General features: G+C 38.9%; 1 protein-coding gene across 1 annotated transcript in view; it reads right to left on the bottom strand.

The window, feature by feature from the left end:
* Positions 1-15,303, bottom strand: part of LOC138426405 (glycerophosphodiester phosphodiesterase domain-containing protein 4-like) — a 169,486-nt gene that overhangs the window by 90,388 nt on the left and 63,795 nt on the right. Inside the window, exon 9 of the mRNA XM_069564919.1 lies at positions 13,882-14,038. Within this exon, the coding sequence (XP_069421020.1) occupies positions 13,882-14,038 (157 nt within the window). The remainder of the gene's footprint in view (positions 1-13,881; positions 14,039-15,303) is intronic.

Genomic DNA, 15,303 nt, shown 5'->3' with positions numbered 1-15,303 from the left:
CTGTACACAAGACAGCAAAAGAGATGCAGATGTACAGAACAGACTTTTTGACTCTGTGGGAGAGGGAGAGGGTGGCATGATCTGGGAAAATGGCATTGAAACCTGTATACTATCATGTAAGAAATGAATCGCCAGTCTAGGTTCAATGCAGGATACAGGATGCTTGGGGCTGGTCCACTGGGATAACCCAGAAGGATGGTATGGGGAGGGAGGCGGGAGTGGGGTTCAGGATTGGGAACTCATGTACACCCATGGCAGATTCATGTTGATGTATGGCAAAACTAATACAGTATTGTAAAGTAAAAAATATATATATTTGTTTAAAAAAGAAAATCAAAATGTAGACAAAAAAAAGAATAAAGTCACGTCTCCATACAGAGACTTGCACATGAAAAAAAAATTATTTTATTGAAGTATAGCTGATTTACAATATTATGTTAATTTCTGCTGCATGGCAAAGTTTAAATCATATACATATATACATTCTTTTTTATATTCATTTTCACAGGATATTGATATGGCATGAGTCCCTGTGTTACATAGTAGGACCTTGATGTATATCCATTCTATATATAATAGTTTGCATCTGCTAATCCTTAACTCCCAATCCACCCTTCCCCATACCTGATCCCTCCTGGCAACCACTCTATGTCTATGTGTTTGTTTCTGTTTTGTACATAAATTCATTTGAGTCATATTTTATATTTCACATAGAAGACATAGCATTTGGCATCTGTCTTTTTCTTTCTGACTCATCTTACTTAGTATGATAATCTCTAGGCCCATTATTTCATTGTTTTTCACGGCTGAGGAGTATTCCACTGTATATATGAATCACATCTTCTTTATCCATTCACCGAAAGATGAACATTTAGATTGTTTCCACATCTTGCAATTGTGAATAGTGTCCCTTTGAACATACAGATGTATATATCTTTTTGAACTACAGTTTTTCCTGAATATGTGCCCAGGAGTGGGATTGCTGCATCATACGGCAACTCTATTTTTAGTTTTTTGAGGAACCTCAATAAAGTTTTGGAGAAGGCAATGGTACTCCACTCCAGTACCCTTGCCTGGAAAATCCATGGACGGAGGAGCCTGGTAGGCTGCTCCATGGGGTCGCTAAGAGTTGGACACGACTGAGTGATTTCACTTTCACTTTTTACTTTCATGCATTGGAGAAGGAAATGGTGACCCACTCCAGTGTTCTTGTCTGGAGAATCCCAAGGACAGGGGAGCCTGGTGGGCTACCGTCTATGGGGTCACAGAGAGTCAGACATGACTGAATTGACTTAGCAGCAGCAGCAGCAAGAAAGTTTTCCATGGTGGATACACCAATTTACATTAGGGGAGGCACTCTTGCCTTGTTCCCAATCTTAGAAGAAAAACATTCATTTTTTTCACCATTAAGAATGATGTTAGCTATAGGCTTTTAAAAGTTCTCCTTTGTTAGTTTAGGTAAGTTCTCTGCTATTCTTATTTTTAAGAGTTTCTAATCACAAACAAAATGTTTACTGAATGTTGTCAAATGCTTCTGTGGCATCAATCTAAGGGATCATGTAGTTTTCTTTCAGTTCAGTTTACTCGCTCAGTCATGTCCGACTCTTTGCAACCCCATGAATCGCAGCACGCCAGGCCTCCCTGTCCATCACCAACTCCCGGAGTTCACTCAGACTCACATCCATTGAGTCAGTGATGCCATCCAGCCATCTCATCCTCGGTCGTCCCCTTCGCCTCCTGCCCCCAATCCCTCCCAGCATCAGAGTCTTTTCCAGTGAGTCAACTCTTTAATGAGGTGGCCAAAGTATTGGAGTTTCAGCTTCAGCATCATTCCCTCCAAAGAAATCCCAGGGCTGATCTCCTTCAGAATGGACTGGTTGGATCTCTTTGCAGTCCAAGGGACTCTCAGGAGTCTTCTCCAATACCACAGTTCAAAAGCATCAATTCTTCGGCGCTCAGCTTTCTTCATAGTCTAACTCTCACATCCATAGATGACCACTGGAAAAACCATAGCCTTGACTAGATGGACCTTAGTCGGCAAAGTAGTGTCTCTGCTTTTCGATATGCTATCTAGGTTGGTCATAACTTTTCTTCCAAGGAGTAAGCGTCTTTCAATTTCACGGCTGCAGTCACCATCTGCAGTGATTTTGGAGCCCAAAAAAATAAAGTCTGACACTGTTTCCACTGTTTCCCCATCTATGTCCCACGAAGTAATGGGACCAGATGCCATGATCTTCGTTTTCTGAATGTTGGGCTTTAAGCCAAATTTTCACTCTCCACTTTCACTTTCATCAAGAGGCTTTTTGACATTGACTAGATTTTTATTTTTTTTTTACTGTTGAATGAGTCTTGTACTCCCAAGAGAGACCTAATCTTGATCATGATATATTCTCTTTTTTCTGTAGTCATGGATTTGAGATGCTAATATTTTATCAAAGTGTCTTCTACATTCTTAAGTTATAATTATCACTGATAAAGAAGGACATAATATTATGATTAACTTTCTATTACTACTGAAACAACACAAATTTAGTGACAATAAAAATGTATTATTTTATAATTTTACAGGCTGGAAGACTTATCTAGGTTTCATTTGACTAAAATCATGATGTCAACAGGGCTGTTCTCTTCTCTAGAGTCCCTTGGAGAGGGAAAATCCATTTGCTGCTTATTCAGGTTGTTGGCAGAATTTAGCTCCTTGTGGTTCTTAAGACTGAGGTCACCTATTTCCTTGCTGTCTATCGACTAAAAGTCATCCTCATCTTCTAGAGACCACCAGCATTTCTTGGCTCATAACCCGGTTTCTTCATTTTCAAAAGCAGCAACAGTGGGTTGAGTCTTTCTCATGCTTTAAGTATTTCCAACCTTTTCTCCACTGATGCAGCTCTCTGACTGCAACTAGGAAATGTTCTCTGTTTTTAAGGACTCATGATTAGATTGGGCCCACCAGGTTAACCCAGGATAATCTCATCAAAGGAGAATCCATAACCTCAATTACATCTGCAAAGATCTTTTTACTATGTATGACAATACACTTACTGCTTCCAGGAATCAGGGCATGGCTTTCTTTGGGAGGCCATTAGTCTGTCGTGAAAAAGGCAGATTCTCCAAGGAGACATCCTAATCCTACGTATGTCTGCTCTTAACAACAGAACTTCAAAATACATGAAGGAGAACTGACAGATCCAAATATACACACACACACACACACACATATATAAATCAACACGTATGGTTGAAGACATCATTATTCCTCTCTCAGTAATGGCTGAGGGTCCGACACAACTGAGCGACTTTTCATGCATTGGAGAAGGAAATGGCAACCCACTCCAGTGTTCTTGCCTGAAGAATCCCAGGGATGGGGGAGCCTGGTGGGCTGCTGTCTAAGGGTTCACACTGAGATGGACATGACTGAAGCAACTTAGCAGCAGCAGCAGCAGCAGCAGCAGTAATGGATAAAATAGGCAGAAAATTCTCAAGAAGAGAGACAATCTAAACATTATTAGTCAACTTGATTTAACATTTATAAAACAATTTCCTAAATTCATCTCATATGCTCTTGGAATATTAAGACAGGCCATATTCTGGACAATAAAATGAATTCTAGTAGATATGAAAGAACAGCAATCACACAAACTAAACTCTCAGATGAGAATAGGATTAAACTAGAAATCAATAACAAGAAAATAACTTCTGGGACATCTGCAAATGTTTAGGAATTTGAAAAAACATTTCTAAATTACCCATGGTCAAGGGAGAAGGATTAAGGGGAAATTTTTATATATTCAGAAGTAAATAAAAATTAAAATGTAACATATCAAAATCTGTACAGGATTACCTTGGTGGTACAGTGGATAGGAATCAGCCTACCAATGCAAGGGGACACGAGTCCGATCCCTAGTCCAGGAAGACTCCACATACTGTGGAGCAACTAAAGCCCATACGCCACAGCTACTGAAACCCACACACCTACAGCCTATGTTTCACAGCAAGAGATGTCACGCAATGAGAAGTCCTTACACCACAATGAAGAGTAGCCCCCACTCACTGCAACTAGTGAAAGCCTGTGGGCAGCAGCGAAGACCCAGCACAACCAAAAATAAATAAATGAATGACAAAATCTGTGTGATGCCACTGAAGCAGTGCTTAGAGGTAAATACAATAAATGCTATGATGGAAAGAAAAAAGACTTAAAATCAGTAACCCAAGTTTCTACTTCAGCAAACTAGAAACAAAAGAAAAAATGAAACTCAAAGCAAACAAAAGAGTCCATATTATAGATAACCAATGGGAATCTGCTGTATGGCTAAGGAAACTCAAACAGGGGCTCTGTTATCAACCTAGAGGGGTGGGGTGGGGAGGGAGATGGGCGGGAAGTTCAAAAGGGAGGTATGGTACTGGCACAAAGACAGAAACATAGATCAATGGAACAAAACAGAGAGTCCAGAGATAAATCCATGCACCTATGGACACCTTATCTTTGAAAAAGCAGGCAACAATATACAATGGAGAAAAGACAATCTCTTTTTAACAAGTGGCGTTGGGGAAACTGGTCAACCACTTGTAAAAGAATGAAACTAGAACACTTTCTAACACCATACACAAAAATAAACTCAAAATGGATTAAAGATCTAAGTGTAAGAACAGAAACTATCAAACTCTTAGAGGAAAACATAGGCAAAGCACTCTCTGACATAAATCACAGCAGGATCCTCTATGACCCACCTCCCAGAGTAATGGAAATAAAAGCAAAAATTAAAAAATGGGACCTAATTAAACTTAAAAAGACAGCCTTCACAATGGGAGAAAATAATAGCAAATGAAGCAATGGACAAAGAATTAATCTCAAAAATATACAAGAACTCCTACAGCTCAATTCGAGAAAAATAAGCGACCCAACCAAAAAAATGGGCCAAAGAATTAAACAGGCATTTCTCCAAAGAAGACATACAGATGGTTAACAAACACATGAAAAGCTGCTCAGCATAACTCATTATCAGAGAAATGCAAATCAAAACCACAGTGAAGTACCATCTCACTCCAGTCAGAATGGCTGCTATCAAAAAGTCTATAAACAATAAATGCTGGAGAGAGTGCAGAGAAAAAGGAACCCTCTTACACTGTTGGCGGGAATGCAAACTAGTACAGCCACTATGGAGAACAGTGTGGAGATTCCTTAAAAAACTGGAAATAGAACTGCCATACGACCCAGCTTGAAAGAGACACATGTACCCCAATGTTCATCACAGAACTGTTTACAATAGCCAAGACATGGATGCAACCTAGATGTCCACCAGCAGACAAATGGATAAGAAAGCTGTGGTACATATACACAATGGAATATTACTCAGCTATTAAAAAGAATGCATTTGAATCAGTTCTAATGAGGTGGATGAAACTGGAGCCTATTATACAGAGCAAAGCAAGTCAGAACGAAAAACACCAATACAGTATACTAATGCATATATATGGAATTTAGAAAGATGGTAACAATGACCCTATATGTGAGACAGCAAAAGAGACACAGATGTAAAGAACAACTTTTGGACTCTGTGGGAGAAAGTGAAGGTGGGATGATTTGAGAGACTAGCATTGAAACATGTATATTATCATATGTGAAATAGATCGCCAGTCCAGGTTCAATGCATGAGACAGGGTGCTCAGAACTGGTGCACTGGGATGACCCTGAGGGATTGATGGGGAGGGAAGTGAGAGGGAGGGTCAGGATGGGGAACACATGTACACCCATCGCTGATTCATATGAATGTATGGCAAAAACCACCACAATACTGTAAAGTAATTAGCCTTTAATTCAAATAAATTGAAAAAAATTAAAATTTTTTTTAAAATCCGCTTAAAAAAAAGGGAGGGGATACATGTATACCTATGGCTGATTCACGTTGAGGTTTGACAGAAAACAATAAAATTCTGTAAAGCAATTATCCTTCAATTTAAAAAAATAAAATTTTAAAAAAGCAAACAAAAGAAGCAAAATATAAAGATTTGAGTAGAAATCTATGAAACTTGACAACAAAAGCAGTAAGCAAAGAAATCTTCCAGTTCTTTTGACAATGTCAAAAGATCTATCTCTAGCCACCTGAACAGAAAGAGGAAAGAATTACAAATTATGAAAAGCAGGGATAAAAGAGGAAATATAAACACTAGTCCCACAAGCATTAAAAGGATAACTAAAAATAAACAACTTTGTCCATAAATTCAACAACTTAATGCTACAGACTAAGTCGTTAAAAGACAAAAACTATCATCACTGAAGAAGAGATAACTTGAAGGACATATATCTATGAATAAAATTGACTTTATAATTAACAACCTTCCAAGAAAACTTGAGGCTCAGGTGTGTTTATAGTTGTATTCTACCAAATACATAGGAAGAAATAACACCAATTCTACACAGCTTCCTCCAAGTAACAGAAGAGGACAGAATATTTTCAACCCATTTATGAGGTCAGCATTATCCTAACACCAAAACCAGATAATGACATTATCAGAAAAGGACACTGTAGACCAATATCCTTCATGAAAATCTTGGGAATTTTAAATTGCAAATATTATAGTTTGTTAGTTATAGAAACACTATTTGGTTCAAAAAATTTATTGGAGTATAGTAGATTTACAATGTTGTGTTAGTTTCAGGTGTAAAGTGAATCATTTATACATATACATATATGTATGTATGTTATACATACATATATCAGTTATACGTATACATATATCCACTCCTTCTTAAATCTTTTCCCATATATGCCCTTCAGAGTATACAGTAGAGTTCCCTGTGCTATACAGAAGGTCCTTATTAGTTATCTATTTTATATATAGTAGTGCATATAAGGGAGACGGCAATGACAACCCACTCCAGTACTCTTGCCTGGAAAATCCCATGGATGAAGGAGCCTGGTAGGCTGCAGCCCATGGGGTCGCAAAGAGTCAGACACGACTGAACAACTTCACTTTCACTTTTCACTTTCGTGCATTGGAGAAGGATATGGCAACCCACTCCAGTGTTCTTGCCTTGAGAATCCCAGGGACAGAGGAGCCTGGTAGGCTGCCGTCTATGGGGTCGCACAGAGTCGGACACGACTGAAGCAATTTAGCAGCAGCAGCAGCAGCAGTACATATATCTCAATCCCAATCTCCCAATTTATCCCTCCTCCATTACTCCCTGGTAACTAAAACCTTGTTCTCTACATTTGTAACTCTATTTTTGTTTTGTAGGTAAGTTCATTTGTAGCCCCCTCTTTTTTAAGATTTTGCATAAAGTCACTATCATATGATACTTTTCTGTCTCTAACTTACTTTACTCAATATGACAATCTCTAAGTCCCTAAATGTCAATCTACAGAGGAATGAGTAAAGAAGATATGGTACATATATACAATGCAGTATTACTCAGCCATAAAAGGAATGGAATAATGCCATTTGTAGCAACACGGCTGGAACTAGAGATTTTAATAGCTTTTTAAAAGTCCGTTCCTATCTAAAAGTCCCTATCAGTCTGTCTTTCCTGAACTTTTTTTAATATAAATGTATTTATTTTAATTGGAGGTTAATTACTTTACAATATTGTATTGGTTTTGCCATACATCAACATGAATGAACTTTTAATGAGCAGTTTTGCTCCTGGTTTTAAGCTACATTTCCCTGCTTTTGTGTATGCCAAGAAATTTTATTACTGGCTGTTGGACACTGTGACTGCTACACTGTTAGAGGCCTAACGTTGTCTCTTTTAAAGTGCAGTAAAAAAATTTTGGTAGGCATTTTGATTACTAGCAAATCAAATGGATACTGTTTAGAGCAGATCTAAAGGCAATTTTAATAGCCTTTAATCTAGGGCTTATTTATCCCTATAGCTGAGGTGTGACCTTTCCAGAATTTTTACTAAAGGCCCTGTGTGTCGAACAAAGCCTATCTTCTAATATGGCTAGTGAGAACTTGAATATTTTCCAGATCCATGTGAGTTCTTAGAATGGTTCTGCTAAAAGCTCCCTAGTAGTACTCTGCCCAGCCTTGGGGAGCTTCACTCTACTTGTGTGCCTCTTAGGTATCAGCAACATACTCAAGCAGACCCCACACAGATTTCCAGAGGTCTTTCTCTGGAGAGCTCTCTCCTTTGGGTACTCTTCCCTCAAAATTACCACCACCACTATCTCAAAAAAAAAAAAAAAAATCCAGTCTCTCCTCAGCTCCACAAGACCACCATGCTTTGCTTAGGTTCCTCCTGCTATATGACAGCTAGAACATGCCTCCAGGCAGAATATGAGGGCAATCATAATGCTCTATTATTGCCTACTTTCACAGCTCCACACTGACTGTTGTCCAGCATCTAAGAATGGATATTTCATATGTTTTTTCTGGTTTTCTAGCTATTTATGGCAAGATGACACAGCTAACACCTGTACACTGTCATGGCCAGAAGTAGATACATCCATGCTTCATATATGGTTCAACACTATTATAAAAATTGTCCACATGTTAAGATATGACAGGAGCTGTAAAATATAAAAAGGGAAACTTTATCATCCCAGTCAATATTTTGCAGGTAAAATAAAAATATAAATACATTTCAGAGTCTGACAATTTTTTAAGTTTTAAAGAATGGACTGGAAGAACCAGGAGAGCTGCTAATGTTTTCAATGTCCATAATATGTTCTTACTCCTAAAGGAAATAGGCCAAATCTTCTATATAGTTATGTATTATATTTGGTTAGGTAGGCTTCCCTCGTGGTTCAGATGGTAAAGAATCTGCTTGCAGTGCGGGAGATCTGGATTTGATCTCTGGGTCGGGAAGATTCCCCTGGAGAAATAAATGGCAACCCCCTCCAGTATTCTTGCCTAGAGAATCCCATGGACAGAGGAGCCTGGCGGGCCACAGTGCATGGGGTCACAAAGAGTCACACTAATATTATTTTATTTTCCTTTCTGACACTGTTGTTTACTATAATAAATTATATAGATTCAATTCAGTTATCAAATGGTTTCTTCTTTCTTCCCATGATTGTCTGAAGGTTTTTTATATAAGATACAGATCAAAAATTGGAAAGGCCAAATTCAAAATCTTGTTTAAAAGGACTGTAAAGACACTCTTATCTTTCGATACACAAAGAACAAACTCATGAAAATGCTTCCTAGTGTAAGCTGACACTGTCATCTCAATCAGACACCAATCCATCCGTATCAGAGGACTGAGGCAGAATTTCAAAGATTAAATTTCAGAGTAGAAGCAGATAACTTCATGGAAGCACACTGATAACCCTAGATATAGCAGGACATTACCTATGCCAGATTGAATGAACTGATGAGGTCAACCTAATCATGCTTATTCATTTTGGAATTTTATTGGTACTCTTTTTAATATTCTATTTTCTAATGGGCATATGAGAAAACCCATTCTCTTTTTTACTTTTCTCTAATTCTTCAGTTCAGTTCAGTCGCTCAGTCATGTCCGACTCTTTGTGACCCCATGAATTGTAGCACGCCAGGCCTCCCTGTCCATCACCAACTCCCGGAGTTCACTCAGATTCACGTCCATCGAGTCAGTGATGCCATCCAGCCATCTCATCCTCTGTCGTCCCCTTCTCCTCCTGCCCCCAATCCCTCCCAGCATCAGAGTCTTTTCCAATGAGTCAACTCTTCGCATGAGGTGGCCAAAGTACTGGAGCTTCAGCTTTAGCATCATTCCTTCCAAATTCTTACCTTGTGAAAAACATCTCTTTGTATCTTGTTTTCACCATCCCTCAGAATTCAGGTACAAATACTTTTTACTGAGTTTTATGTCCCATGACAATGCAGTCATTTGCATGAGCTTAAATAAAAATCTGTCCTTTCACTGGGATATAACTGGAAAAATTTATTGCATAATCAAAGCCATACCTAATGGATGATATTTGAGAATAAATTTCATTTAGTACGATATGGCAAGCCCCCAGTCCCCACTAAGGACACAGATGAAATTGGTATTTGGACCAATGCCTACGAGGCTTCCTAGGCAAACTGTCTCAAGTCCACTGTTGTACACTGTCCCAGCATTACAAATAGTAAGAAAGCCACTGACTTGAAAGAAAAGGAGAGAGGAATTTGTCCACATTTGTAAGTGTAGAGGTGAAACCTGGCATAAATGAACTTAATTTGTAAATAATAGTGATAAAAAGACCTCTGGGATAATAGACTGCTAAAAATAAAATTCTAGACTCTCTACAAACTTTTGTGATGGAACCTAATTTAAGTGGCCTGAGCAGTTGTCTAATATGATCCGACTCTAGATTTGCTAGAACTTTATGTGTGTTAAGTGACTTTTAACTACACCGATGTAAGTTAATGAAGCCACATGATGCAAAATCCCAATGAGACCAATCTCACTCTATAGAAGTTATTTATGATCTCAAGAGAAGACTTACATTACTCAAAACTTAGCAATAAGGCAAAAGATAATATCATGGTAATACACTATTTAACAAGCACACCTAAGAGTCATCTGACTCTTAAGGAAAGGTACCTCTCTTTGAATTATTAGGGTCAGACTATGTAAAGTTAGATGGTGACTCATAGATAACTAATAAAAGTGGAAATAATTTTTGTCCAATAGAGATGTACATGATTTTTTATAAAAAAGATAACTCCAAAAGGATGTCTTCATTGCCATATAGTATATTAACAAGGTAACATACTAGGTTTGTATCCAACTTAACAATGTGATTTCAGCATTTCTTTGTTGCTTTGACTATAGGCATGTTGAGTTCTTACTTCTTTTAAGTGTTGTTCTGCTTATTTCATTAATGTGCTAAATAAGATTATAATCTGCTCACTATATGCATGAGGATTGCATTTTTATACTTTTGAGATTTTTTGAGATTGAAGCTTTTGAACTGTGGTGCTGGAGAAGACTCCTGAAAGTCCCTTGGACTGCAAGGATATCAAATCAGTCTATCTTAAAGGAAATCAACCCTTAATATTCATTGGAAGGACTGATGCTGAAGCTGAAGCTCCAATACTTTGGACACCTGATGCAAAAAGATGACTCACTGGAAAAGACGCTGGTGGTGGGAAAGATTGAGGGCAGGAGAAGGGGGCAACAGAGGATGAGATGGTTGGATGGCATCACCGACTCAATGGACATGAGTTTGCGCAACCTCTAGGAGGTGGTGAAGGACAGGAAAGCCTGGTGTGCTGCAGCCCATGAGGTCACAAAAAGTCAGATATGACTTAGTGACTGAACAACTTTTGAGATTTATACTTTCACAAAAGGATATAAAAATGCTCCACAGAAATGTTGGCTTTACTAGTAAAATAAGAACTCAATTGATCTTCCAGGGACAATTTGCAGAACTTCTGTATCTCTTTTTATTTCATTATTCAGTTAAGTTTAGTCGCTCAGTCACATCTGACTCTTCGTGACCCTATGGACTGCAGCACACCAGGCTTCCCTGTCCATCACTAACTCCCACAGCTTGTTCAAATTCATGTCCATTGAGTCAGTAATACCATCCAATCATTTCATCCTCTGTCATCCCTTTCTCCTCCTGCCTTCAATCTCTCCCAGCATCTGGGTCTTAATGAGTCAGTTCTTTGTACCAAGTGGCCAAAGTATTGGAGTTTCAGCTTCATCATCAGTCCTTGCAATGAATATTCATAACTACTGGAAAAACCACACAAGACTACTAGAACAACCATTATAGATCACACTAATTTTCACAAGCAATCTCAAGAATAATAACTATACCAACAAATTTAAGTTGTGCCCAACTCCTTGCGACCCCATGGACTGCAGCCTGCCAGGCTCCTCTGTCCATGGGATTTTCTAGGTAAGAATACTGAAGTGGGTTGCCATTTCCTTCTCGAGGGGATCTTCCTGACCCAGGGATTGAACTTGAGTCTCCTGCACTGCAGACAGACTCTTTACCACTGAATCACCAAGCAAGCCCCTGAATAGATCAGCTGATCTTCCAGGGACAATTCCCAGAACTTCTATATCTATTTTTATTTCACTATAGATAAAACTTTAATTTTCACAAGTAATCTCAAGAATAATAACTTCACTGTCAAATAATCAACTCACCACCACCATCAATTCATAACTATACCCAACCAATAAAGAGCACCCAGAAAAACCTTCGCAAATGAAAGAATTTCTTTGCTCTGAAAACTTATCCAATCTTACAAACCTTTTAAATAATGTGCCAACACCACTTTGACTACTTCTGACCACATAGCATGCAAGCAAAGAAAGCTCTACAAACAAACCTAAAAATAAATCGCCCTAGATAAACATATTTGAAGTCAAGGTTTCAGAATTCTCTTCAGTAACCAGACTAAAGGCATAACTAAACACTGCAAACACACTACCCAGATAAAACAAAACTATTAATCCTAAAACATACAGATAACATTACTAAAATAACATACCCAATCCCATCGCTTATGGTAAGACTTTTACAAACCATACATTACACAACAAATATTTTAACAGCCTTTTCATTTGGAATACATATTTGTCAAAACATTACCTATGGCTATCAGGGCTTCCATAGGCAGCACTAGTGGTAAAGAACCCATCTGCTGAAGCAGGAGATTTAAGAGATGTGGGTTTGAACCCTCGGTTGGGAAGATCCCCTGAGGAGGAAATGGCAACCCACACCAGTATTCTTGCCTGAGGGACTTTCATGGAGGTCCAGTCATTGAATCTGCTTTCCAATGCATAGTATTCTTGACTGGAAAATCCCATTGGCAGAGGAGCCTGGAGGGCTACAGTCCAGAGGGTCACAAAGAGTCGGATACAAATGAAGCGACTTAGCACATGGCTAATTAAACCAATACAATTAAACCAATAATGGAGCCTCTCTAGTCTGTATATTTCTATGTATTCATATATGATGAGACATATGCAGAGCCTACATACACATAGAAACCTGGAATATCAGATGCATCCCTTTACTTCTCACATGGAAACAGCATTTGTAGGCTACGTACTCATATGAAAATAAGTATTCTGAGTTGATACAATCATTACAAATCAATGTTCAGCTATCCCTTACAGTAACACATCTTAAAAGAAAGAATTTCAAATGGATAAGTATCTCTTTATGTAAGTCTTTACTTTTCACTTTCAAAATGAAAAAGGATCAAATCGGTCTTCAGGATTAACGTCAAATGTAAATAAATTCCATTCCACCTAGTACACAATCAAAAGTCCCTGAAGATTTATTTTCCTAATTATACAACTTCCTGATAGGAGAGCCATTACCACAGCTGGCCTCTAACTATTGTAGCTCTGCTACCATGGTGCTAGCAATATGAGTGCCTGCTGTCTGTCCTGCTCAGATGTTTGTTGTCAAAATCAGACTGAAAATGAGTATATCTGATTGGTGAAACCTAGGTCACATGGATTCCCTGTAGACATGGTAACCTGGAAAATGTAAGTTGCTTTTTCTTTACCTATTTTCAGAAGGCAGGCTTGACTTTTATCACATGTAAATCTGACTTTCTATTCAGGATAATTCTAAATTCTCTAACTTATTATTGAAACACTGCCAAGAATCAAACTCAGGTCTCCCACATTGCAGGCAGATTCTTTACCATCTGAGCCACTAAGGAAGCCCTAAGTTCAAGAAATTATTGGATTAAAAGGAAGTAAATGACAAGAATAAGTTTAAAGCTTATTTTCAGAACTTCCAGCAGCAATTAGACTGACTACATTACTGGAATAACATTCCTGCGAATTCTAACCATAGTCATGCTACCAAACTGGGATGAAATTGTGTGCACACTTGCCTATCCTCATCTAAAGGCTTTATCTCCAGGAGCAGCACATGACCTCATACAGAAAAGGGAGTTCAAGGCAGGTTTCTTGAAGTGGAGAACATGTCTTACCGGAGCATGTGAAAACCATTTGCCTGCATTCAGAGTCGACAGGAAATTCCAATCAAATAAGGATGGGTGTGTCAAAGAGGCATCTGGCAGGACCTCCTTGATATCGGTTGTTCTTCTCAGGTCAGAGTCATGCATGAGAAAAGGCACATGATCATAACTGCAGGCAGAGGGGGAGAAGAGCAGAAGAGGTGGATAGACTGAATTCAGCCACCCTGGCAAACAGGGTTCTCAGAAAGCCTATCAAGCTCACAAGTCTAACTAGGTTCCTTACTCCCTCCCTTATCTTAGCAAAGGATTAAGAACAGGAATTTATACTTTGATATGAACATTTTTCTGCCCAAGGAAGCAATCTTTTGTAATGTACAATAAGCCTATTGTGCTGTGCTTAGTTGCTCAGTCGTGTCTGACTCTTTGTGAACCCATGGACTGGATCCTGCCAGGGGATTCTCCAGGCAAGAATATTGGAGTGACTTGCCATGCCCTCCTCCAGGGGATCTTCCTGACCCAGGGATCAAACCTGGGTTTCCTGCACTGCAGGCTGACTACCATCTGAGCTACCAGGAAAGCTCCATTAAGTCTATTAGCTATGGTGAAAGAGTAACCTTCCTATCAAGGGAATTTATATATCTAGAAAACAATAGGTAGAGTAGTCATCTGAGAGTAAGGTAAGTGAGAAGTGAATGCAGCAAGGTCCTGAAGTCCTTAGGACCATACTAAACAGGCACATACACAATCCTCCTATGTTTTTTCTGACTCATTTCCCAACTGTCAACTGCCCTGAGTAATTCTGGTCCTAGATTCTCATATCAGGTGTCATCATCAGAAAAGTTTATTATCTGAAAACTTCTGTTATCAGCTATTTGCCTTGAAGAATATGTTTTTATGAAAATCTCTCCTTCTTTATGATTAAAATATACATGATGAGAACTCTGTAATGATCATTAAGGAGTAACAGGATTGAGACCTAGTCCCCTGCCCATAAACAACTAGAAAACTGGACAAAACTAGAGAATTAACTTTTGTAGGAAGTGGACAATGGGGAGCACAGTACAATTATTTCTGAGAAAAGGCAAACAAATGAAATAGGCTTTACCATTACCCAAGCTTCCTTCCTGCAGGTAAATACTGGAATTTGGCATGGGACAAGGTGGGCATGCATGATAAGTCGACTCAAGTTGGGTCTCACTCTCTGCAACCCTATGAACTATAGCCCAGCAGGCTCCTCTGTCCATGGGATTCTCTAGGCAAAAGTACTAGAATGGGTTGCCATGCCCTCCTCCAGGGGATCTTCCTGACTCAGGGATCAAACCTGAGCTCGTACATCTCCTGCATTGTCAGGTGGGTTCTTTACCACTAGCACCACCAGGGAAGCCCATGGAGAAAGGAGGGGAGCATCTAAAAAGTACCCAGCCACTTACTGAA

Source organism: Ovis canadensis, chromosome 21 (genome assembly GCF_042477335.2).
Source record: "Ovis canadensis isolate MfBH-ARS-UI-01 breed Bighorn chromosome 21, ARS-UI_OviCan_v2, whole genome shotgun sequence".
NCBI lineage: Eukaryota > Metazoa > Chordata > Mammalia > Artiodactyla > Bovidae > Ovis > Ovis canadensis.
This window is presented reverse-complemented; position numbering and strand designations above follow the sequence as displayed.